Consider the following 27613-nt stretch of genomic DNA (forward strand, 5'->3'; position numbering starts at 1 on the left):
TTGCTTCCAATTCTAAAACATGTATCCTCTTTTAGTTAATGTTACCTCCACACATTTTCTCAACAGGAAGATGAACATTTATCTTAGTAAAAAAGGTACAAAAGCCCCCAGAAATCCTAACTGAATTTCTTATATTTATAGACAATATTCATAGAGAAAACCATGTAACAAAATATCTGTATGTGTGAAGCTCTGTGTGTCTACTTGTAGCCTAGGGCTAGATACTAACGACTTTTGCGGAATATGCAAACCAGAGACTTACTAACTTTTAACTCAACTCATTGACATTTACTATTTTGAAAGTTTAATCATTATAATCTCAAATTTCATTTTTTCCATGGAAGGAAAATTTTATGTGGTGACTACGGTTCCAGTTACCTGTTATGGGCTGAACTGTGTCCCCACCAAACATTCACAGGTTCAAGTCCCAACCTCCCAGTACCTTAGAATGTGACCGTATTTAGAGACAGGGTCTTTAAAGAGGTAATTAAATTAAAATGAAGTAATTAGGGTGGGTCCTAATCCAATATGACTGATATCCTTATAAGAACAGGAAATTCAGACATAAACAGGGATGTTTAAACATAAGATCATGTGAAGACAGGGAGAACACCACCTTTAAGTCAAAGAAAGAGGCCTGGACTTCTAGCCTCCAGAACTATGAGAAAATAAATTTCTGTTGTTTAAGCCACCAGTTGATGGCACTTTTAAGGCAGCCCTAGCAGACTAATACAACATCCAATTCATTGTCCAACAAATTTTGAGGAGCATGAATTTGACAAACGGAAGGTGTGTCTAGGAATAAAGATATTGCCTCCCTGGGTTAATAGAGACAGTAATAGGGACTGAATGAAAGAATAACCTCCCTCACCCTAGCATTGCCAGCCTTTCTCCATATATAAGATGATGTCTCTTCTCTGTTCATAACCCTCCCTCCAATCACTTTCCATCTTACTCAATAAAAGTGGGAATCCTCACAATTGCCTGGAGTGCGATGGGGGATTGGCCATACCACCATCAGGCTACCCTGCTTTTCAGAACTCACTCCTGACCTGGCTACTGCTAGTCCTGTTAACTTGGACCTCATCCTGGACTTGCACTGGGATATTATGAGGCTCAGAGACCATCACTGAGGAGCAAGTCTAGAAACAGGAAATCAATGGCATCTTCTTGGCCTTCAAAAGACTTAGGAGATGACAAAGTCTCCGAAGCATGGCAGCTGAGAGTAGAGGGGAACGCCCATAGAGTCGAGGTTGGGTCTGCCATTTCCATACATACAAAGACAGGCACAAATCAACTGCAAATACACTGGAGACTCTGGTGATCTCATCCAGATCTCACGTACCAATGACTCCTAAATTTCTAACTCTAGTTAAGATGTTTTCCCAAACTCCAGATTCATATATTCAGTTACTCACTAATTAACTCTACTTGGCAGTATAACAGGCATCTCAAATATTAAAATTTCAAAGCACTCCAGACAGACCTCTCTACCTACCTCCACCACCACTCTCAAACATGCTCCTCCTGAAACCTTTCACACTTCAGTAAATGGTAACTTCATCTTTCCCAGAGCCTTGGAGCCATCTTTGATTTCTCTCTTCTTCTCACAGCCCACATCCAATCATCCAGCAAACTGTTCAAAATATATCCAGAATCCTATCACTTCTCAACATTTCTGACACCATCACTTTGGGACCAGCCACCATTTTCTCTTGTCTAGATTAGTTAGTAGTTTCCTAACTGTTCTCCCTGCTTCCTCCACCCTCTGTCACCTTACAGTTTATTCTCAACACAGCAGTCAGCGTGAGCTTCTAAGAATTAAATGAGATGCTATCCCTCTGTTCAAGAACCTCCAATGATGTCCCATCTTACTCAGAACCAAAGCCAAACTCCTCACAACTGCCTGGAACAGACTCCATATAATCTGGCCCCTACTACACTATTTGTGTTCACTCATCTCCTCCCTGCATTGTTCTCACTCTGTTCCAACCACACCGGTCCCCTTGTTGTTCCTCAGATACTCCAGGCACTCGAGATCTTTCCCTTTGTTCTCTCCCCTCTGCTTATCTGCATATCTCACTCCCTCAGACGTCCCCTCATCAGTGAGGCCCTCTCTAACCACCTATTTACAAGGGCAATCTCCACTCCTCCCCTGTGCATTCTCTGTTCTCTTACCTGCTTTATCTTTCTCCGTAATACTTATCACAATCTGACATACTGTTGCGCTCATGTAATTGTTTACTTTCTGCCTTACTCTACTAGAATGCAAGCTCCATGGGGCAGAGGAGCTTTTTGGTCTATTTTATTCACTGCTCTGTTATCAGTCCCTAGAACAGGGTTGGACATATATTTGGTATTCAATGAAATGTAAAATGACTTTTAGGGAAAAATTTATTGGAACATTTTAAATTTAGAAAAACACAGAAAAAGTTTTTCAAGTAGTACTATGGAAATGCCTACAAAGTCAAATTAGTGACTATATTTCTTCTCTAGGTAACTAAACATCGTTGACAAGTTGGCACGAGGCATGAGGTGGGATGTGTTCCTTGATGAATTCGAGTCACCGCCCATAGAATTAAACCCACACAAACAACCCAACTTCCCACTTTTGACTTTAAACGGATGATGAACAAAAAAGTAGTTGATATGGGGGAAGGCATGCATTAAGAAAGTATACTTACTGGAAGGAGGTTTCTTCTACAAAAGAACAAGTATATATCATTAATGCAAGAATTAATAGGGTATGATACAGATTCATATAAAAATGAGTTTGAGCTTAATTCCTTTTTCTCAGTTTTGATTCTCACTTGCTGACATTGTATACCTCCTAAATCAAACGTTGGCAAACATTTTCTGTTTGCCAACAGGTCCACATGGCAAATATTTTAGGCTTTGTGGGCAAAGAGGTAAAATCGAGGATATTAAGTAAGTACTTACATAACAAAAGAGAAAACAAATTTTCAAAAATTTTTATCAATGAATTAAAAATATAATAATAATCAAAGTCTTGTAATACAGGTCTACTAATTAGAAGAATGGAATTCTTTGGAGGGATAACATTTCTCTTATTTAGGGGTTCAATGTTAGGGTTCCCTATTATCAAATAGACTGCAATGTTTATATGTAAAAACCATTCTTAGCTCGTGGGCCATAGAAAATCAAGTGGCACACCAGATTTGGTCCATGGGTCATAGTTTGCCAGCCCCTGTCTGAAATGCAAGTTCAAGAAAATGGTTCTCTTAGATAGATTTTCTGCTAGATGAAAACGGGAGTAACATTCTTAGCTAATGAACTAATAATATTCACGTAAAATCTTTAATTAATTCAGCATTTTAAGAAAAACCGTTTACCAAGTCTTTAATAAAAACACTCAGACAGGTATTCTTTGCAGGTAGAGAGAAAAGACAAGAATTTTGAATGAGCAACCTTATCTGTCTGTACTTCCACTGTTGACCAGCAGGGGGACTCAGCCGGATTACATTACACTGGACTGGATAGGAGCACCACACAACAGCTACTATTCATTCACAGAGCAGTTATTCTTAATTACAGGGAATATCCTTGAAACCACATTCATGGAAACATTTTACAATACCTATTTATAGGTATTATTAGAAACCCCCTTTACATTTAAGTTTTATTTTGATATAAGATATTTTTTAAACCTAAATTTCAAAATTAATGTTCATTATAAAAACAGCAGGTCTAAAATTTGTTCATGCTATAAATGTATTATCCTTAAAAATTCTACTTTATACACTAATTTTAGTGGACTTGATGGAGTTGTGCAACTTTGAAGGTCTCAGATAATTTTGAAGACTGGAAGTAAAGAAATGCATTAAGAGAGTAAAACATTTAAAAATCTTATCCATTTACATCAAACCTATTGTATCACCAAATGCAAGTTCCAATAGACCTAAACTTGAAGAATTAAAAACCTCAGAAGCAACCATAATACAATAGGTTTCTAGTTTTTAATTGAACAATTGTCTTCTAAATACAGTTGTGCTAAATTTGACATTCAACATTCCACTGTTCTATACTGATAAAACATTTCACAGATTTATTCCAATGAAATTTCTTATCATAAAACTAGAAATTAATTTTCATCTTGAGATATACGATCCCTTACTTAAAATAAAAGGATCTTAAATACATGTACATGTGCTATAAATATCCATCCACATTGCACATCTCTCGGTATCGCTGCACTATGCCCCTCCCCGGTGCCTCTCACATATTCTGTGATGATTCCTGGAATGTTGCGATGAGACACCTCTGCCTTTCCTCCCTATATTCGCCGGGATGCTTCATGACTCACCTTCATGTCATCTTGGACATTTTCTACTGCAGGAAAATTAACGAAAAATATTCTCCAGTGTCTGTTAGAACATCTTAGGAGAAACAGTGTCTCAGAAGAAAACTATATCCACAGGAAGCTGTCTGGCAAAGAGTGAAATTCACTTACTTGAAAAGTAGCCTTTCCTCTGAGCATAGCACACGCCAAGGCCACAGACAGAAATCACTAAGGCCACAACTACTACAGCTGCTATTATGCCACTTATGTTGAGATCATCTGGAATGCAAAATAAACCATGCATGAATTCATGTCAAAAAGATGGACCGATGTAGTTATTAAATCGAAAAAGCTCAAAAAACTCCCCTCGGACTTCCCTGGTGGCCCAGTGGTTAAGAATCCGCCTACCAGTGCGGGGGACACAGGTTCGAGCCCTGGTCCAGGAAGATCCCACATGCCACGGAGCAACTAAGCCACAACTACTAAGCCCACGTGCCACAACTACTGAAGCCCGCGCGCCTAGAGCCTGTGCTCCACAACAAGAGAAGCCACCGCAATGAGAAGCCTGCACACTGCATTGAAGAGTAGCTTCTGCTTGCCGCAACTAGAGAAAGCCCGCACACAGCAACGAAGACCCAACACAGCCAAAAATAAATAAATAAAACAAAACAAATAAAAGCTCCCCTTTGTAGCTATACCATAAATACAGATAGTTTCATGCTTTTTAAGCCTGTTCCACTAACTCACTTCCACGGATACGGTTCAAAATTGATTGAAAATATTAGCAGAGCTAAGTCTTGCAAGAATCTGAAATTTTAAAAAGTTCTATGATCCAGAAATAAAATGTATGGTATTCTCTTGCAGGCATTTGGAGACGCAATAATCCATATGATTAAATATCAGATTGGAAGTGAGCTTTGAAATTCAGTGAGTTCAAGTATTCTACTACAACACTCCCCTCAAATTTTCCTTAAAATTCCTCTACATCGTCATCTGGGTCAATTTCACAAATACGGAAAATTCATTCAACCCCAAAGAAAGCCCATGCCACTGTTGTTCTATAAAACTAAGTATCAGAAACATCTTCTTTCTTGAATTTATATGGGCTTGTGCGTGTGTGTGTGTACATACGCACACATAACACACCCACATACATATATGCCATTAAACTGTTATCCCATTAAGTTAAAAATGAATTAAACTTCCCCAGGCTTTTTCCTGTTACTACTAAGTCATCTTTCCTCTAACCCAATATAACTGCATTTTTTGGACCTAACTTTGAAAAATCACTACCATGTTACCAACTTGTGAGGTTTTTCCAGTTACTGATTCTGTTGCCGAAGAATTAGATTATTAACCTTCTGAGGTTAATATTTCTGCAACTGGGAACTGCATCAAAAATACATTCAAGTCATTAATAAAATGATAAACATGACTTTGGGAAAGAACTATTTAACAGGCTATTAGACATATTTCTTCATATAACAAAATTTACTAGCATGCTCTGGGTGAGGGATCCAACCATGTGTGAATCCATCTACACATTCAATTTGGGTCACATCTTTCCATCTTGTCCATGAGGATTTCATGAGCCATACTCTTCTGTCATTTAGACACTTCTTATGTATTGATTAATATGCAAATTCCTACACTTTTTAAAGGAACAAAGGGTTCTTTTTTTAAAAGCAAGTATTAATTAACATATGGTTAAATAACTTGGAGAAAATATTAGGTACCAGTTTCTCACTAGTAATTTTAGATATTTTAAAGCAGTGCACATTTTGGGAATGATTTTTTAAGAAATATTATTTGAATGAGTCTGCTTATCGTAAAATTTCCTGGTCTTAATTTTTTTTCTTAATGCCAAGTGTTATTAATTTTTCCAGATTCCTCTGAAATATTAACTGATTTTTTTTTTAAAAAAGGAAACTGGGTCAATCTTTCGAAAGGCTGAGTAATTTGACTAGAGTAGGAAACCTTAATTATTGCTTGATATAAACTCGATTCATATTTGCTTGGGTATTGGGAGGTGGAGATTCATCTATTTATTCACTTGGACAAAAAATAGCAGAGAGGAAAAAAAGAACTACACAATAATCATAATCTAAGGCAAAATTAAATTAATAACTAAATAAAACTCCTGAGAACCAAACTGCCTACAATTTTCTTTGTAATAGTCAATGATTTGACACCTACAAAGGGTTTAACCTAAGGGCTATAATCACCCTTAGATTGAAATTTTCATTGACAAAAAACTGTCCTGTAGTTTGTCAATGAATCTGACATCCATGAAGTATTCAAGCTAAAGGCAAATTCTAAACAAAAAAAACTGTCTTATCCAGTAAGTACTAAGTCATGGTATAAATGTTATTTTATTTTCTTCAAAAAAAGAAGATAGAAGACTTGTAAGTTAGAGGTAAGTTGTGTTCATCCCATTTGTAATTACTGTGAGATTCTGAGCAAGTAATATGCCCGCCTTATTATGCCTCACTAAAGAGAAAATGTAATAACACATATGAAAATATTGTGTGTTCTTTCTTAATAAAAAAGCCACAATAAAAGGAGGGTATCATTATTCTAAAATAAAAGGAAAGGAACCAAATGCTAAGTGTGAGCAGAATTTTCTGGAGTTGTACAATAAAGCAGCCTGGGAATAATCAGCAAACCCATGATTTACTTTCTTTCTGTACTTCAGAAAGGATTTATTTAGAACAATAAACAGATCTGGTTTTGGTTACAAGTTGTTGGTGATACTTCACAAAGAAAACTGGAAATGAGGCTTCATGAATTATGTATTTCCAAAGATCTGAATTCCAAACCAAGGATGTAAAACATCGAGGATCAATGGATGAGCTTTAAACAAAGCAATTCTAACTTTTAAGTCAACTTATACCAGAAAGAATAGATATGTGGAAATCATGTTCAAATTAAAGTGATACTACTAGCAAAACACAGAAATCTAAAGTTTGTTATGTATTTATTCACTGCATGCTAGGAAAAATTTAACTAGTATGTCAAAACCATGACTTCACCTATATTATTTCTTAAGATAAAACTAAATTAGGCACTGAAATTAAACATGATCATTTAAAGAAAAAATAAAATGTGATAGTGAATTTTCTAATAACTCCAAAGCAGCATTGAGAGGGATATTTTCTGATAATTTAAGCAAATGCTTATGTTTGACTTTAAATGTCAACACTTGAGTGGGTTGGGTAGATAATATGTGTCCCCGAATTTTAAAAAAAACCCTGAAATTCAAACTTACTTGTGGAAATTAGAGTATACTATTGAATATCTTATACTTTAGGATATCCTGAAGTCTAATAAGATTATATTTTCTTTAAAATATCATGCTAAGAGTTAACTGTACACAGACAATATAAATTACTGCCCACGTATCTGCATAGCTCAAGACGTGTTGAAAAAATGAATTTCTGACCCCACAAAGCTGAGGACAAGCTCCTGAAACCTAGGGTGCAGCCCCCTCCAGAGTGACCTTTAACCCCTCGGATGCCATCTCCAGCTCATCCCTCTCTATTACACAACCATTTTCAAAACACGGCTTTCATACAAGAACGAGTTTAACCAAATTGTTAAAAGTAAAATGAAAAACAATGTTTGCTCTGAAACTCATGTAATCTGAAAAGATAATTGAGCCTGAATTTTATTCAACTCTAAGACACTTATTTTGTGAATATAATATATGGCAGCTATGTTTTATAGCAAACTAGATCCATAACTATATTCAACATGTCTTGGGAGTTCCCTGGTGGCCTAGGACTCGGCGCTTTCACTACTGTGGCCCGGGTTCAGCTCCTGGTTGGGGAATTGAGATCCTGCAAGCCGCGCAGCATGGCCAAAAAAAAAGTCTTTTTGGACAGCCTACTCTGCAATAAGTATAAACATACTATTTCAGGGGTTTGAAACAAATTACCAACAATTAAAATAGCCAGTACCTATATAGTGCTCAAAATACACCAGTGCCATTCTAACACTTTTGAATATTAATTATTTTAATCTTCCTAACAACTCTATGAGGACAGTGTATTATAACTTCAATTTTGGGGAGACTGAGGCACGGAGGTTAATTAACTTGCTGAAGAGCCCGTAGTTAATAAGTGGCAGAGCTGGAATTCGAACCCCCATTCTGAATTCTTGACTCTGAGCAACTTATAGGACTCTTAGCTTTTGTTTCAAAGAGGATTGCTCAGATGAGCATATTTTAAAATTAATTATTGGAAAAATTCAAAAATCTATAAAATACAATGATAAATATTCCTGTCTTGCTTGGAAGCTGGATTAAAACAGCATCTTTGCTATTTGTAATATTATGTCAAACTGATTTTAAACATTCCCTTCCATTTATACTTCAAATCACTCAGCTCTTACTTACTCCTTGCTCCTTCCACCCCCAAATATTTGCACATACTAATTTTAAACCATTTGTTCCTCCCAATATTTCGTGCTTACCTACTTGCATTCGTTTCCCAGGACACCTGCTATGTCCAACAGAATTACGGGCTTCGCAGGAATATTCTCCACTGTCCAGTTTTGAAACAGTATTAAATTGCTATTTGTAGAAGAAAAAAATACATATTTACTTAAACAATAAATCTATCAGTAGACTCCCAAAAGAACTGTGTTCCTTAAATTTATCATTAAGTCGGTCTTTCCTTTTCAGTGACTTAGGACTTTATACATTTTTTTTTAAATTTTACTTTATTTTTGGCTGCAGTGGGGTCTTCGTTACTGCACGCAGGCTTTCTCTAGTTGAGGCAAGCGGGAGCTACTCTTCTCTGCAGTGCGCAGGCTTCTCATTGCGGTGGCTTCTCTTGTTGCGGAGCATGGGCTCTAGTCGAGTGGGCTCAGTAGCTGTGGCTCGCGGGCTCTAGAGTGCAGGCTCACTAGTTGTGGTGCACGGGCTTCGTTGCTCTGCGGCACGTGGGATCTTCCCGGACCAGGGATCAAACCCATGACCCCTGAACTGCCAGGCAGATTCCCAACCACTGTGCCACAGGGAAGTCCCTAGGACTTTATATCTTTACAGTGAATTCAGAAATCTGCCATGTCTTCAAGGAGTAATTAGCTAGGCCTCTGTTTAATTTGACAGAGAAAGACTTAAATATATACAGGAAGTGTCTTTTTTAGTGTGTGATACTGAAAAAGTAGTACAGTTAGGAAGACAGTGGGCATTTTTAAAAGTTTACAGCACACGGTAGTATTAAGTATTGTAGGTAGTTCTAAGTCCTAGGAAACACCATTTATAAATAAAGGCCTCCTTGGCCTTAAAGGCAGTTTTCTAAGTCACAGTGAGTTCACTGCAGCAGCAAACAATGAACACTTCCTCTAAAGAGCCAGAGTTACTACCAGGAAGTAGCATAGGGCCTAGGAAAGTCTTAATGTCATTTATAGGATTACAACTTCTATCAGTTGTAGAATTTGTGAAAATTATGAAAAGATAAAGTCCAACCAACCCTTGTTCTGTCTACTCTGTGCCAAAGCAACTGAAAGGCAAGACTTTGATGTAACAGGCTTCATAGTAGTTTAGCACCTCGGAGAGTTTCAGGAAGGAAGGAAGGAAAGAGGGAAGGAAGGAAGGAAAGAAAGAAGTAAGGGAGGCAGGCGGGTAGACAGGAGGAAAGAAACAATGGGTAGATAGATGGATAAAAGGAGAGAAGTTGGTTAGGTAGTTAGTAGGAGGGAGGGAACTCAGTGTGTTCTGGACACCTTCAAGAATCCTGCCAGGACCTAAGGAGGGTGAGAGGGGTGCTCAGACCCATTCCTTCAGTATCCTCCTGTCACACCCTCAGTACCACAGTGGTCACTGCTGACTGCATCCAAGAGGGGCCATGAACCTCTAAGGAGCACTTCCTTATTGTCTTGTATCCTCATGTAATATATGTGCCTAAAAACAGCCAGGGTTTTGATCTATTTACGGCCTTTTCCTCTCTTTTCCCTACCCACTACCCATATACCTGTTCTTTCTGTATCCTTCAACATGGTGCAATAGAAAGCATTCCCTTGTGTATTCTCACTTTATGGAATCGTCAGTCCCAAGAGCCAGACTCTTTTAAAGATATTCACCATGAACTCAAAGCCAAGGTTATGTATAAACAAAAGTTAGACTAAAACCGAAAATGATCTTCCAGGATATTATAACTGGTGATTAAAAGGAAGCCGTTGTCTTCCATACACTGGAGTCTTTGTTTTGCTCATTTTTCAGAAAATAACCCATGCTGGTTCTGCCCTGGTGCACCCCTTTGACATCACAGATATTTCAAGGGTTGAGCTGAGGAAAGTGAATCTATATCTCTTCAGACTTGGCTTGGGGCTTTTCATCACCTGCTCTGAGAAAACACAAATTTGAAAAGTAAATATAGCCAAGTGTGACTGCAGGTTTTCTACCCAATTTCTCAGTGTAAAATCACTTGGACCTGCTGACTGAGCCTGCTGATGCTGAAAGGGCCAGAGCATCCCTTCCTCAGGGAGTAGCCACATCAATCCACCGATATGTTTATCTTTCAGTCACTTTATCAATATGCTTTATTACTTACCAGAGGATCTAGTTTTTAAATGTTATCATGCACTTGTAGATTGAAGGGATGAAAGGAAATATTATACCTCCTCTAAAAATTTATTAAAATTTTTATTACCATGCCTTTAAGATTCTTTTGATAGTGGTTGTGATAGTGATTCTGCCTTGCTGGAAATGCAGCATTTTTAAACTGACATATTACTTTGAATCCAAAAAAAAAAGCTTCAAATTTAATTGTCTTTTTTTTACTCCCACCTCTACCCTAAAAAGTCAGCGTCAAAAACAGTAAAAATACTTTTATTTGTAAATGTCATTAACTTTAAAGATCTTATTTACAGATTTCCAACAAGATTCCTTAGAAAGGATTTTCAGTCGATCAGACAATCTGGACTAAATCTAAAGTAATAGATACTCAAGTCACAAAGTCAATTGTTGACGAGCTAGTCATGGAAGAGTTTAATGACACAGACATCCTATCACAGGTTGGCAAGAGTCACTATTCTCACACGGCTGGTACTGAGGTCAGGGCATCCCCAAGAGAGTTTTCTATTTAAAAAATTTTTTTTATTAAAGTATAGTTGATTTACAACGTTGTGTTTGTTCCTGGTGTTGTTATACGTACATGTATATCTCTATTCTTTTTCAGAATCTTTTCCCTTATGGTTGATTACAAGATATGGAATATAGTTCCCTGCACTAAACAGTAGGACCTTCTTGTTTACCTTTTTTAAAAAATATTTATTTATTTATTAATTTTTGGCTGCGTTGGGTCTTCATTGCTGCGCGCAGGCTTTCTCTGGTTGCGGTGAGCGGGGGCTACTCTTCGTTGCGGTGTGCGGGCTTCTCATTGTGGTGGCTTCTCTTGCTGTGGAGCACTGGCTCTAGGCATGCAGGCTTCAGTAGTTGCGGCACGCGGGCTTCAGTAGTTGTGGCTTGCGGGCTCTAGAGTATAGGCTCAGTAGTTGCGGTGCATGGGCTTAGTTGCTCTGCAGCATGTGGCATCTTCCTGGACCAGGGCTCGAACCCGTGTCTCCTGCACTGGCAAGCGGATTCTTACCCACTGCGCCACCAGGGAAGCCCTGTATCACATTTTAGATTCCACAGATAAGTGATGTCATATGATATTTGTCTTTCTCTGTCTGACGTACTTCACTTATTATGATGATCTCTAGGTCCATCCATGTTGCTGCAAATGGCATTATTTCATTCTTTTATATATAAATATAAAATAATGAAATATATGCGATATATATGTGTGTGTGTATATATATGTGTGTATGTATGTATGTGTGTATATATATATACAGCACATCTTTTTTATCCTTTCATCTGTCGATGGACATTTTGGTTGCTTCTATGTCTTGGTTATTGTAAACAGTGCTGCCATGAACACTGAGGTGCATGTATCTTTTCAAATTAGTTTTCTCTGGATATAGGCCCAGGAGTGGGACTGCAGGATCATATGGTAGTTCTATTTTTAGTTTTTTAAGGAACCTCCATACCGTTTTCCATAGTGGCTGCATCAGTTTACATTCCCACCAACAGTGTAGGAGGGTCCCCTTCCCAAGGGAGTTTTCATGCATTTCCCTGGTATTATAAATACGAGACTGCACCTAGTACCTTTCCAGGCCTGATCCATCATCATGACTCCATCTTGGCCTGCGTCAGGCCCCTGGTGCAGACCTTTTTGTGTCCAACTCCCTAGTTCTCTGTTTTGTCTTCTCCTCTCCTGTGGCAGCCTTTTCCATCACTTCTCTGTATGAGTGCCGCCATCTTTCCTGCTATCCTTTCCTCTCTCTACTTAACGAGCAATGGTATCAGCCCTCTACTCTCCATTATTTTAGTTCTAATATTTTTTTTTCCAAATGCAAGACAGTTATTAGGCCAATGCTTGAAATGACCTTACCAGAGTTCCAGATTTTGTATTCATTGTGTATGAGCTGTTGGCACTTGGGGAGCCAAGTTTTGGATTCTCTAGCAAACGGATGCCATCCTTAAACCACGTGTATTCAGGAGCCGGGTTGCCTTCTTTGTCTTGACATCGCAACTCCACCACAGTTCCACGCAGTGCAGAACTGGGTACTTCACATGATGGAACTGCCGGAGCCACTGGAGGATGGAAGTCAAATGGCATTGGTTATTTACAAGCTAAATGAGGATTTTAACAGCCAGCTAAAGATGGATTTATTGGACACCTGTGACAGAGACTGGCTACTTGTTCAAGAGACCCACTTCCTTTCCTCACAGGCACACAGCTAGACCACATTTGTCAGCCCCCTTGTAGCCGGATGGGATCACATGCATGAGTTCTGACCAATGGAATCTGGGGAAAAGTCATATATGCTATTCCCATGCCTGATCCATAAAAGCTTCCTGTATGATTCTCCATCCATTCCCTCCCCCTCCCCCTCCCACTACCAAGGAGGTGTCAATACCCATGGTGACCTCAGAAAGCTATGTATCAAAGATGTCATGCTTACATTAGCTTGGGTCCCTACTGATTTCATTAAGTAGGGCAATATAGTTCCACCACTGCTATCTCTGTCTCCAATTATTTAGACTTTACTTACATAAGAAAGAAACTTCTATTATGTAAGCCACTCACTGAGAGTTCAGGGCTTGCCTGTTACACTTGCAAACACTACATTAGCTACTACAACAGCTATTCTTTTCTAGATAAACAATCTCTACTTCTCCCCTCATCAATGATTTTCATGTATTATTATCAACTATATTCCAACAAAGTCAAACCTGAGTATATTTTCAGGATCAGTACTCAAACTAAAATCCCATTCAGGCCAAGACAGAGAATACCTGAATTAAGGTTATTCTGGTCCCAGGGATTTGTAAAGTAAACCAGACTTTACTTAAATCCAGGAAAACCCAGAACTGTCTGTGTAGGCAGAGTTCTAACACGGTCCCCCAATTCCCCAGCCCTGGTGTATGTACACGTTCTCTCAGTTATTCAATCAAACACAAATGTAGGTACTACTCTGAAGGGATTTTAGAGATGTAATTAAGGTCCCAAATCTCTTGTCTTTAAGGTAGGGGAGATTATTTAGATGGGTCTGCCCTAATGACATGACCTCTTTTTTTTTTTAATATTTTATTTATTTATTTATTTAGGCTGCACCGGGTCTTGTGGCATGCAGGATCTTCGTTGTGGCCTGCGGACTTCTTAGTTGCGGGCATGCATGCGGAATCTAGTTCACCGACCAGGGATCAAACCCATGCCCCCTGCATTGGAAGCGTCGAGTCTTACCCACTGGACCACCAGGGAAGTCCCCACATGACCTCTTTAAAAGTAGTTTTCTCTGGCTGGTCACAGAAGGGAAATTCAGAGATTCAAAACACAAGAAGGATTCAACATGCTTTTGTTGGGTTGTAGATAGAGAGGTCCCATGGCAAGGAACGTGGTGGCTCTGGGAACTGAGCGTGGCCTCCAGCTGATAGCCAGCATGGAAAGGGGACCTCAGTTTTACAACCGTAAGGAACTGAAATCTGCCAACAAGAATAAATAAGCTTGACGGCAGATTTGCTTCCAGAGCCTCCAGTCAATAATTGAGCCCAGCTGACTCCTCGATCTCAGCCTTGTGATATCCTGGGCAGAGAACCCAGCCACATTTTGCTGAGCTTCTGATCTACAGAACTGTGAGCTAATAAATGGGTGGTTGTTTTAAGCTGCTAAGTTTGTGATCATTTGGTATGTGGCAGAAGACTAATACACCAGCTGAATCTCCCGCAAGGTTTTCTGGATGAAATTTCTTCTATAACAGTAAGTACATCATTAGAATTTTAGAAAGAGCCTGGACTATGTAGAAAAAGGAAGAGGAGTCGTTTTATTCTCTTTGCTTAGTAGTTTATAGTAACATCTATGGAGAAGAACTGATCATTTCCTCCACCAGTTGTCATCATGGGCAGTTACTATCTATCAGTGAGTCTTAGAGTAACTAAATATATTGGCTTTGAAGTTAACCCCATCTGGATCCAAATCCTGGCCCAGATACTTACTAGCTCTGCAGCCTTAGGAAAATCACTTAGCATCTATCTCCTCATCTGTAAAAATCAGGTTGTCAGTGAAGATTAAGTAAAATTACACATGTGAAAGAGCCTAATGCATACTAGCTGCATAATAAATGCTAATTTCCTTTCTTTATCAAAATAACTTCTATACTTCCCCAGCCTACATTTAAAAAAAATTATTTTATTGAAGTATAGTTGATTTATAATGTTGTGTTAATTTCTGCTGTACAGCAAAGTGATTCAGTTATACATGTATATACATTGGTTTTCATATTCTTTTCCATTATGGTTTTATCACAGGATATTGAATATAGCTCCCTGTGCTATACAGTAGGACTTTGTTGTTTATTCATTCTATATATATAGTAGCTTGCATCTGCTAATTCCAATACTTTTTTTTGTTTTATTGCTTTTCTATCATCTCATTTGAGGCTTTTTTTTTTTTTGCAGTATGCGGGCCTCTCACCGCTGTGGCCTCTCCCGTTGTGGAGCACAGGCTCCAGACACGCAGGCTCAGCGGCCATGGCTCACGGGCCCAGCCGCTCCGCGGCATGTGGTATCCTCCCGGACCGGGGCACGAACCCGTTTCCCCTGCATCGGCAGGCGGACTCTCAACCACTGAACCACCAGGGAAGCCCAGAGACTATTTTATATGGTAAGAGAATTACTACCTATGCTGAAAATGGTTGAAAAATAAACTCTTGATAAAGCAGAAACTAACACACCATTGTAAAGCAATTATACTCCGATAAAGATGTTAAAAAATAAACTCTTAGGGAAAATGCTTCTATGTACGGTGGAGGACCATTAAAGTTTACCTGAATCTTAATTGAAAAGAGATTTTGTCATAATAAGTTAGTAACATTAACATTTAAGCAGCCAACGAGGTGAGAAGGAATAATAGCCAAGATTTTGCAGGAACAGTGGTGCTGGTGGTCCACCTTTATAACTTCACTCGCTGGGGCCCTGAGTTGCCTCATTGCTCCAGGGTTGGATGATGGGGATGAGGGTGGGAACAGTAATCACACAGATACAAGCACATCACCTAATACTTCTAGAGTGAGTGTATCCTCTTCCAGGTTTTGACCTTGTTCAGATGGGGCACTAACTTCACAACGATATTTCCCGGCATCATTTCTCGTAACATTTTTGATCCGTATGCTGAAATCTATCATCTCAGCTCGATCTTTAAAATCTCCTTTTAGAAAAAGAGGACAATGATGTTAATAATGATATAATAATTTTCTATATACTACCTTTCTCTAGTCACTTCATTCAGTAACCACTGCATTTATTTTCCTATTAATAAACTCAATTTAAAAATTTTAAAATTGTATATGAGTGCTGCTCTTTCAAACTTCTATTTCTTTTTTAGAACGTCATACTATTCACAAAAGAACACTCAGTTCCGTATTCCCATATTTTATTTGAAAGAATTCAACCCTCATTCCTGCCTCATCACCTTTCTAGTATGCTAGAATAAATAGATTCACATCTTCAAAAGATACTGGAGAGCCTAGTTTAACTAGCTGGAACAGTAACTTTATGTGTGGTGGCTTGCATGATACTGCCACAAAAAAGAAGGTGAGGGGGTCTTTAAAAACATTCTTTGGATTAGTTTTTGATAGTAATTTGTACGGAATTAAAATAGTGTTTTGTATCACATTAGATTAGCATTACAGAAAATTCAAGTAAAAACAGCTGTGCTATTAGGCCTCTGCTGCCCGTAATCCTATCTTAACAGGTAAGAACCACAGGGATATTTTAAATTTTCTATGAACTTTAAACATTTGCTCACTTGTTTAATTCTTTAAAATTAAAGTAAAACATATTTTAAAATAATAACCTGTTTATTATACTTAAGTTATATTTCCAACTTTTTAAATAATTATAATGGAAAATTTCAAGCATGCACAAAATTAGAGAGTATAGTAAAATGAACCTCAACAAACCATCACCCAACTGTAATTTTAATCAATGCTACGCCTGTCTTACTACATCTGCACCTTTAACCACTGGATTATTTTGAACTAAATCACAGACACCATTGCATTTTATCTATCATTACCAATACTTTAAATTAAAAGCTTACTATATATTCAACAAGAAGGATAGGGAGTATAAAGAAATGTATAACAATAAAAAATGTAAAAAAGAAAGCACTGGATAAGGGTAGCTGTATTTACCTTCCCCTAAGTCTTAACTCCCTAAACTTCTCAGTGATGGCCTTGCTTTCTCAATGGTGATATGGAAATAGGGTAAAGTTACTACAATTGAGCAGTGACCCTCCATCCCAACCCCACACCATCTTTTCGTCCTTTCCCGCAAGAGTTTAATCTACTGGGCCAGCAAGAACAATTGCATCTTACATCCTCTAGAAGTGAGGTGAGAAATGAGGGGTCCAGGGCCTCCATGGAGGTGAACTTCTTCTGTTCCCTGTCCTCTGTTTTTGTGGTTGTTGTGTTTTGGGTCTCAGTCTCTATTGGTTTCATCTCACACTTACAGAAACACATTCTCAGTCATCAGCCATGTCCTGCCCTCATTGGTTAATTAAAGGACCTGGGGTATTTGGTGCTCTCTTGCTCTCACCTTATCGAGTCCCAGCATCTTACCTTGAAGAGCCTGTTGATAGTAGACAAAGGAGACACTGCGCCCCAGTTTCTTCCACTCCAATCTGGAGGAAATGGTCTTCTTTGGGTATTTACAGGCTAAAATAACCTCTAGGAACATAAATAAAAATACTTTTTAAAAAATTGTCCCTCTGAAATAATATTTTACTTAATAAATTTTTAACATCCTTAAATTATTATTTTATACATTCATTCATTTATTTATTCATAAATTTCCTCAACAGGTTGGCTTAATTCAAAGATGAATTGAAAGCATTATGATTATTTCGCAAAATAATTTTGTGACACTATGCTACTTTCCCTAGTTCTTGAGCTTCAGTTATCATCTGTAAAATAAGATAGTATCTCATAGAGTTGTTGAGTCTTCATATACAATAATATATGCAAAGCACACATGCCTGGACATAGTAAGTCTTTAAAAATGGCAGCTATGATTAATTATTTATCTTTTTCTTCCCCATCTCAGTCTTCAAGGAGTTTACAGTCTGGTAGAAGAGACAAGTAAGACAGTGTAATTTCAGTCCAAGGTGATGAGTGCCAGGATGGAGGTAAATAGTGGATGGTTCACCCTACTGCCTAAGAAAGGCACTTAGCCCAGCCCAGGCCATGCTATGGAACCCCAAATGGTCCCTCAACACGCTACATCCTCACTCAGATCCCTTTTTTGATAACCTTCTCTGAAAATACATTAATACACACCCAATATGGTCTCCTAATAAATCATTGACTCCCACCCCTCACCTCAATCCAGAAAAATTATTCAAAGATTTCATCTTGGCATCAGGTTTAACCGCCTCAATGTAGCTCACTAAGGTTACTTTACCACGGGCAATTTACTGCACTTATGTCATTAAAGGATTCCTGGAACTACCCAAGGAGCCCCCTCCTTTAACTGTCCAAACAAGATGACGGACGGAAGAAAAACCCAGGGCTTGCCTGCCAACTACTTCAAGTTGCCAAATGGAAATCTCTAGTTCTAACTATTTTTTTTTTTTTTTTTTGCGGTACGCGGGCCTCTCTCTGTTGTGGCCTCTCCCGTTGCGGAGCACAGGCTCTGGATGCGCAGGCTCAGTGGCCATGGCTCACGGGCCCAGCTGCTCTGCAGCATGTGGGATCTTCCCGGACTGGGGCACGAACCCGTGTTCCCTGCATCGGCAGGCGGACTCTCAACCACTGCGCCACCAGGGAAGCCCTAGTTCTAACTATTTTTAAAGTATGTTTCAGCCAGCTCTCTGGAGTGTCAACTTCATATTTTTTTTAAGTTTTTATTTTATATTGGAATATAGTTGATTTACAATGTTGTGTTAGTTTCAGGTGTACTGCAAAGTGATTCAGGTATACATGTACATATATCGATTATTTTTCAGATTCTTTTCCCATATAGGTTATTACAGAGTACTGGGCAGAGTTCCCTCAACTTCATATTTCTGAAACTTTTTTTCCTCCACAATGCATACAGTTTGACCTAAAAAACACAGTATCTTTGACTAGAAGAGAAACTATGTTAAAATCCTTCTCATACCTCTGATTTTGATGTTAAGCAGACTTAATGCCGTTAAAAAAAAATAATTCAGGATATTACATGACATGGTAGATTAGAAAGCAATACTTATAATATTTATCCCAGGTTTTATTAAAAGTATACACATAGATATGGACAAAAAGCCTGTATGAATGAAAATATTAACCCAGTGATGATTTCTGTGTGACAGAATTATGATTTTTCTGTTAAAATGTAGTTTCTAATTTTTTTTTAGTTTCACACACATTGCTAACAATATAGAAATAGAATAACAGGTAATGGAAGATAGGAAGTAGGATAGAGAAAAGAAAGACAAGGAAAAATAATCCAAAATTTGTTTTTAAGGATACCTAGGTTTTTTTTTTTTTTTTTTTGGATGCCTAGTTTTAAAAAGTTTTATGTTACAAACAGACATCATTTTACAGGCATGTTTACAATTATGCTACACAGACAAATGTGTGCCGAGGGACTTGTCTGAGGAAACATGGCTCTGTTCTGTTGATTAAGGAGAATGGGTGGTGGCCTTCCGGAGTCTTGAGCTCTAGATAGGTTTCCTTCCCGTACTTTGTTGAGTTTCCAGCAATTAAACACACACCCACACTCATTTTTAGCTCACACTCCTAGGTCTTAGGAATAAATTTACACTCAAATAATCAAATTGTTTCACATATTTAACTGGACACACACACACACTCCTTTTGGTGAATTCTTCCTGATTTCTATACTCATTACTCTATGGAAAACCTCTGCAGAAATTATGTTAAAAATGTAACCAATGGTTCTCTTAAGTGAAGTGACTCCACTCCAGCCTCAATCTCATTGACCATATAAAATGTGGAGAAATGGTCTATGCAATTTGTCCAAAATATATTGAGTATTTACTGTGTGTCTGGCATTGTTCTTGAGCTATAGCAGTGAGCAAAACAAAGATCCCTCCCCTTTGGGATCTTACAATTTGCAGGGGGTCAGACACACAAGAAACATCACGAAGTGAATTATATAGTACGTTAAGAGGTCATGAGTGCTATGAAAATAAGAGTAGATCAGAGTACAGGAAGTTTGGGAATCTGGGGAATGGGGGTGCAGTTTTAAAAGAATAGAGTAGTCAGAGTTCACCTCATTTAGAAGGTGATAATTAACCAAAGACTTAAAAGAGGGAATTTGAATTTTTGAATTTCCTGGAATCTGAATTTCGCCTTGTGGTTCTTTGGGAGTGTTCCAAGCAGGGGAACACCCTGACCTCAAAAACTGTGAGAAACAGTAAATCTACTGAACCATGGGGCCAACATCTGAGGATAGAGAACCAAGTGAACTGAGAAGCTAACTACCATGGACTCTCCTCTCTCTTTTCAGCCCAAATTCAACATTCATGGCCAGCATAATTTTCCGTGTCTAGCCCTCGGCATTATTATGCCATAATATGGTAGTTTAAGGCACAGGCTTTGAAGTTAGACCTCTGCCATAAACCAGACGTGTGATATTGAGCAAATTATTTAACTTTTTTAAAAAAAGATGTGATTGTGTTCACATCTGTAAAATGACAAGAACAACATTACTCATCTTGCAAAGTTGTGGTAAAGATTAAATGAGATAATATATTTACATACTTGGGTGCACATGGTACTCTGTATATAGTCCATGTTCCATAAATGGTTATTATTACTTTTATCCATGAGGCACTTCTCTTACTTGTAGTTATAAGCTTGCCTTGGCATGGTAGAAATCCATACTTAATACCATCATAAATCTACCCCCAAATTACTCAGATTTGAGCTAAAGTGTTTCCTGTGTTTGAGACAGTAAAGAAAATAATATAGACATAAATCATACTTTCTCAAAGCAAGGCATATTAGAACAGAAAAATGCGCCAAGTTTTTCTATTAAGATGATTATTACATTGCCAAAAATATCTGTTCCAGTTTGGATTGAGAAAAGATAATTCTTTGTTTGGAAAAAGCATTTGTTCAACATGTAGCAAAATAATCACTTTAAGGAATCACACAGCTAGAATCACTGTGAATTTTAATTTTTCTAAGATTCTGTATTGTTGACTCTTGTTTGATTTCATTCTCTGTGCTCAAGTTAAAAATCATCAAAATCTTACATAATGCAAGAAGAGAATGTATACTACCAAAGTAGTTCTGGAGAATTACCATAAATTATTACTTCTGTGGAGAAAAGCATGCTATTAAATTCTGATTTATTTCTCTCAGGGTTGTGCTCTCTGCATAAGGCTGCTCATGTAACTTACAAGCCTGGCAGAGCAGCGCTCGCTTTACTCTCATTCTGCTTTTGGCATCACTATGGGAGGTGATACAGAAAAGCAGTACTGAAAAGAAGGAATTAATTAGTTCGTAATTGTTTGAAATCATAGAGACAAGAGACAAAAAACTGAATGAGTTGGGGGGAACACACATATACACAAATCATAAAATATTTTAGTACAACTCAACAACAAAAAAACAAACAACCCAATCAAAAAATAGGCAGAAGACCTAAATACACACTTCTCCAAAGAAGACACACAGATGGCCAAGAGGCACATGAAAGATGCTCAATATTGTTAATCATTAGAGAAATGCGAATCAGAACTACAATGAGGTATCACCTCACACTGGTCAGAATGACCATCATTAAAATGTCTACAAATAACAAATGCTGGAGAGGGTGTGGAGAAAAGGGAACCCTCTTGCACTGCTGGTGGGAATGTAAGCTCGTGCAGCCATTACAGAAAGCAGTATGGAGGTCCCTCAGAAAACTAAAAATAGAATTACCATAGGATCCAGCAATCCCATTCCTGGGCATATATCCCGACAAAACTATAATTTAAAAAGATACATGCACCCCTATGCTCATAGCAGCACTATTCACAATAGCCAAGACATGGAAACAACCTAAATGTCCATTGACAGATGAATGGATAAAGAAGAGGTGGTACATATATACAGTGGAATACTAACTACTCAGCCATGAAAAAAAAAAAAAAAGCCATTTACAGGGGGCTTCCCTGGTAGCGCATTGGTTAAGAATCTGCCCGCCAATGCAGGGGACATGGGTTCAAGCCCTGGTCTGGGAAGATGCCACATGCTGCAGAGCAACTAAGCCTATGTGCCACAACTACTGAGCCTGCACTCTGGAGCCCGTGAGCCACAACTACTGAACCAAGTGCCACAACTACTGAAGCCCACGTGCTCTGAAACAAGAGAAGCCACTGCAATGAGAAGCCCGCGCACTGCAACGAAGAGTAGCCCCCGCTCGCTGCAACCAGAGAAAAGCCTGCGAGCAGCAACAAAGACCCGACACAGCCAAAAATAAAATAAATAAATTAAAAAAAAGAAAAAGCCATTTGCAGCAACACGGATGCCGCCAGAGATTATCATACTAAGTGAAGTAAGTCAGAAAGAGAAAGACAAATACCATATGATATCACTTATATGTGGAATCTAAAATATGACACAAATGAACCTATCTAAAAAACAGAAACAGACTCACAGACATAGAGAACAGACTTGTGGTTGCCAAGGGGGAGGGAAGGTGGGGGAGGATAGACTGCGAGATTAGGGTTAGTAGATACAAATTATTACATATAGAATGGATGGACAACAAGGTCCTACAACAAGGTATAGCACAGGGAACTATATTCAATGTCCTGGGATAAACTGTAATGGAAAAGAATATAAAAAAGAATGTATAATGTACATATGCATAACCAACCAAGTCACTTTGCTGTGCAGCAGAAATTAATACAACACTGTAAATCAACTATACTTCAATTTAAAAAAGTAAAAACAAAAAAAATATTTTTGACTTTAAGTAAAATTAAGTTACTGCATAAAATATCTTAAAAGTGAAATGTTGAAGAAGATAGATAGAAATTTATTTTTGCTTTATGGAAAGCCAAGTTGGAATGATTGGAGCACATATAAAATAGAATCAAAATGTAATTTTTAATTAAAAGGAGCAGAGGCGAGATTAAAAAAATAGAAAATACTTACTTGGGAGTAAATAAGACTAACATTTGATTGCAATAAACATAGAAGGATTTTCTATTTCCTATCTGTAGAAGGATTTATTTTAAAAATAAAACACACATTTTAAAGTGATACAAAAATGGTACAGGGTTTTAGTTTAGAGTGTTGGAAATGCTTTGAAACTAGATAGAGGTGGTGGTCACACAACACTGTGGATATAATAAATGACACTTAATTGTTCACTTTAACATCGTGAATTTTATGTTATGTGAATTTCGCCTTAATACATTTTTTTAAAGTAATGTAAGACTAAAGAATATACTCTTGGCATCCTAATTCAGATATCATGGCGTAGGGCCTGGGGAGGCAGGGATGAATATCCACGGTATCCAGCTGGACCCAACAGTAAGATCCTCCAGAAAAGTAAAAAGTGAGAGAAATTAACTTTGTTTCCTTTGTCCCACATGGATATCCTGCTCCATCTTGTCCTCTCACTGTGCTCACTCATTGGCTTTTCCAGTCTCCTTTTTGGCATCTCACCCAGCCGTGTTTGTCTTCCCTATAAGTACTCCATAGTCCCAAATTACTACCAATCATTAATTTCTTTTTCCCACCTCTCCCCATTTAAAGCTACGTCATGATAAAGAGTGTTTTATTAGCTTAATCATGTAAAATATTAGGACTTCAAAGAACCTGAATAACCTAAATAATTATTTAAGTGAATGACTGATTCACTGATTCTTATTATAGCATATTATTATTTAACAAGCACATATAACTTACTCTATGCCAGGCATGACTGGTTAAATACTAGATCATTTAATTCTTCTCACATCAGGCCCCCTTTTTAAATCTTTTTCTCTTTACTCCAAACCTATCTCTCTCCAACTGCAGGAAACTAAGACATGCCTAAAGAAAAGGGATCAGACATTTGAAATCAGTTTCTTAAATGTTTATGGTCTAAAGAAGCATCACATTTAAGAAACAGTAATTTTTCAGGTTGCCCAGTATTATTAATGTGTTCTAGGTAAAAACCCTTCAGAGAAGTAGTAGATAGTCAACATTTGAAGTAAATTTGTAAAGGCTTATAATTCTTTTTGGTTATTAGATCCTTAAAAAAAATTTAATTGTGATAAAATATACATAACTTAAAATTTACCTTCTTAATGATTTTTACTGTACAGTTCAGTAATGTTAAATACATTCACATTGTTGTGCAAGCAATCTCCAGAACTTTTTCATCTTGCAAAACTGAAACTTTACACCTGTTAAATACCAACTCCTCCCTTATAAATATTTTAAGAGGCTAAAATAAATAGCAAAATGATACCCCAACAGTAGGCTATATTAACGTTCTCTTAAATACCTAGAGTGGGGTTTGCAGTGTTAATTCCCATTTACCAAATTTAGCTGACTAGAAACTTTGCAAGATCTCCTTCTCCCAGTTTTACAAATTAGATTTGATTTGTTGCAAATACTTTATGTAATGAGACATTCTTTGTACATCAGGTCTCTCGCGGAATGTCCAAAATTTCTACTGAGGAGGTGGAGAAAGGGTTCTCAAGGGGGAAGCAGCAGGGAGCAGCATTTCAGCAGGGGAGTTAGCGTGAAGTGAGACAGAGGTTCCTGACAAACAGAAAGGCACTAACGTGTGTCATCTCTGTGAGTTATTTCAACAATACGGACCGTGAAAATCAGTAAGGTACTCTACCTTGATACTCTATTGCTGTGACTACTTGATGATCTTTTGAGGCAGAGAATCCATAGGCCTTATGATCTGAAAGATTAAAACAGACAGGATAATTAAAATAGTGCAAAAGGCCATTTTCACATGTTTGAATGGGATGCCATATTAAAGAAAACTAGCCTGAAGTTTGGTGACAGTTTCACACAATTCATAACACATAAGTTTTCAAGTATCAAAATAGGAAAAGCTCAGGCAAACTGTACGTTTTTTCCATTTTCTATATTGTGGTTTTGCCCTTTAAGCATTTCCCAAAGCAGAACTCATGCATCTATTTGCGCCCCTCCCCCCGCTGCCCCCTCAGACAACACACTCTCACAAGCTCAACTGTTAAACAAGAGTTTATGTCCTTAATTCAGCCTAATGTGCGATCTAGTACTGTCACAGGTATTGCCCCCTGCAAATAAAAGCTTATTATTTTTAGTGCTTTATGTAAGGACATAAATTGCTTTATGAACTTATCCCTGACTATACCTATATCATATAGAAATGAGTCATTCAACGTATTTACTATGAAATGTACATAGTACATACATGGTATGTACATGATATATACATAGTATATATGTGCATAGTATATACATAATATATAATGATTATAAACTTTGTGTAATAAAGGTCTGATAAAAAATGCAAGCAGAACACCTTTGTTATCCCCCTAAACAGTTCCATGATTTTCCAATCCTGGAAAAATCACTGATCTATAAGACTGAAATCCCTAATGGGATCTGATATGATGATGATGATGTTGATGACTGATGGTGGCAATATTATCAGTTTCCCCACCTGATGAAATCCACATTTTTTTCAGGTGGGGAAACTGACGCACTGAGAGGCTAAGAAACTTGGCCAAGGTTATATTAGTCGTAAGTGGTGGATCTGGGATTTTAACTTACCTAAATTATACCCAAAGCCCACATTGTTTATTACTGTTCTATACTGGGCCTCACATCACGTTCCTCCCAAGCTGAACTATGAGGAAGGACTGCAGATTAACAAAGGTGCCTGGTGGAAAAGTCCACTGGTCTAATGAAGACGGCATAGGTTGAGAAATTGGTGGTAATAAGCAAGGCAAGGACTGGCTCAGAAGAATAACAGGAAGGTGGAAGCTAAGAGACTGTGACTGGAGAAGTAGGACACTAAGGTAATCTCAGAGGAAAGCTCTAGATAAAGCTTTCTCAATGTTGACACTACTGACATTTGAGACTAGATCATTCTTTGTTGTGGGAGGCTGTCCTGTGCATTGTAGGATGCTTTGCAGTATCACCTGCTTCTACCCACCAGATGCCAGTAGCATCCCTAGCCCCCTACCCCAAGTCATGACAACCAAAAATGTTCCTAGATATTGCCAAATGTCCCCTGAGTGTAGGATGGGGAAGTCCTACCTGGTTGAGAACCACTGCTCTAGACTTACAGCTAGGCTGGTTTGACAACCCAGGAATAGACTTAAGGAGGGCAAGGAACCATGAGTTCAAGGATTTGGAAAGTTCCTATAAGATCAGAATTTCTTAACTATGAAATAATTTATTACACTTTTGTGAAGGAGAGAAAAATCCTTCATATGACATGGCATCTTATCTTTCAATCATTTATCTATAAGTACCTTGACATGTAAATGAATCTGCCACTGTGCCGGATTCTATCACTCCTGAAGAATACATGCTATTCTGGATAATTTTTTCTTTTTTCCTTTCTGTCTTCTCTTGGAAGCCTGGACAGCAAATCTAATTGTGAAATTAAAAATCTCAGAAAACTATAAACCTCAAATGTCTAGCTCAACTGTTCAACATTGTTTAAATATTCAGGTTCTACATATCTCTAAATTGCAAACATCTTCACTAAGGAAATTGGCCAATCTATGTGAAGAATGTAGGCCTGAACTGATCCTTTTTACTGCCCTTGTAAATATATTTGTATAAAGCAGTAACCCACTTGGCTCAGTCTTAGAGAGGTATTGGAGCCACCAAAGAGTAATTTCAAAATAACTCTTTTGCTTGCATATTTCAAAAACCATGAAGGGGTCCAAGAAATCTTTTAAAATACTCTATTTTCCCTTTTCCATGTACTTTTGTCACATACTAGAATATGTCCCATAGTCCTCTGAACTGCTCCCCCCACCAGCCCCTCATGCCTTTCTTTTCCAGCTTCTCCTCTCCTGCCTCAATTTTATTTTGTAGAGTCCAAAAGGAGGGTTTGGATTTTCAGAGAGCAGAGGAAGGGAAGAGACTAAGCTGGCCAAGCCAGAATCCTCTTAAGTGAGCTGGAGAAAAGTTAGGGTCTCATGGGTCCTTGTGCATTACACCCACATTTAAATGACATGATCGCTGAATGTTTTTCCTGTGATTCTGATTCTAAACCACTATTCTGTGAAACTTTCGAAGTACACTTTGAAAGAGTCTCTTTTCTCCTTTAGAAATGTGTAAATTAGTGTGCTCAGAGAAGTTCCAATTATGACTGGCATTTCTCATGACTTTTGAACTATTTTAGTATACTTTTTAGACAAAACAATGAAGATTCATATTCCCTAGAAACCAGTTGAGAGGACAATGTTGGCAAAATAGGAAAAGATAATCTTTGTTCCCTTCACATCATGTCTTTGAACTTTTCAAACACCACATTGCCTACTGAGAATGTTTATTTTCTTTAGGAGTCTTGGGCCTTCTTTCATTTGAGGCAAACATTAGTCCAATCTGAGACTGGAAGATTTAGGACCAGATTGAATCATCTTTCCCTTTTCCTATTTTTAAAAAAATTAATAATTAATTAATTTTGGCTGCGTTGGGTCTTTGTTGCTGCATGCAGGCTTTCTCTAGTTGTGGCGAGTGGGGTCTACTCTTTGTTGCGGTGCACAGGCTTCTCATTGCGGTGTCTTCTCTTGTTGCAGT

At 37.9% G+C, this 27613-nt stretch overlaps 1 protein-coding gene across 4 annotated transcripts in view; it reads right to left on the reverse strand.

The window, feature by feature from the left end:
- Positions 1-27613, reverse strand: part of JAM2 (junctional adhesion molecule 2) — a 69252-nt gene that overhangs the window by 3657 nt on the left and 37982 nt on the right. The window contains exons 2-9 of one of the 4 annotated variants that reach the window (XM_060297885.1): positions 24696-24761; positions 17474-17581; positions 15907-16059; positions 12745-12947; positions 8774-8873; positions 4472-4579; positions 4325-4350; positions 2685-2700 (exon numbers count right to left, since the gene is read on the reverse strand). In XM_060297885.1, coding sequence (XP_060153868.1) covers positions 2685-2700; positions 4325-4350; positions 4472-4579; positions 8774-8873; positions 12745-12947; positions 15907-16059; positions 17474-17581; positions 24696-24761 — 780 coding nt within the window. Of the gene's footprint in view, positions 1-1498; positions 4351-4471; positions 4580-8773; positions 8874-12744; positions 12948-15906; positions 16060-17473; positions 17582-24695; positions 24762-27613 lie in introns of all 4 variants that reach the window. The other 3 variants (XR_009563672.1, XM_030880944.2, XM_060297886.1) reach the window with 3 other exon arrangements.

This window comes from Globicephala melas, chromosome 4, assembly GCF_963455315.2.
Source record: "Globicephala melas chromosome 4, mGloMel1.2, whole genome shotgun sequence".
In the NCBI taxonomy this organism is placed as follows: domain Eukaryota; kingdom Metazoa; phylum Chordata; class Mammalia; order Artiodactyla; family Delphinidae; genus Globicephala; species Globicephala melas.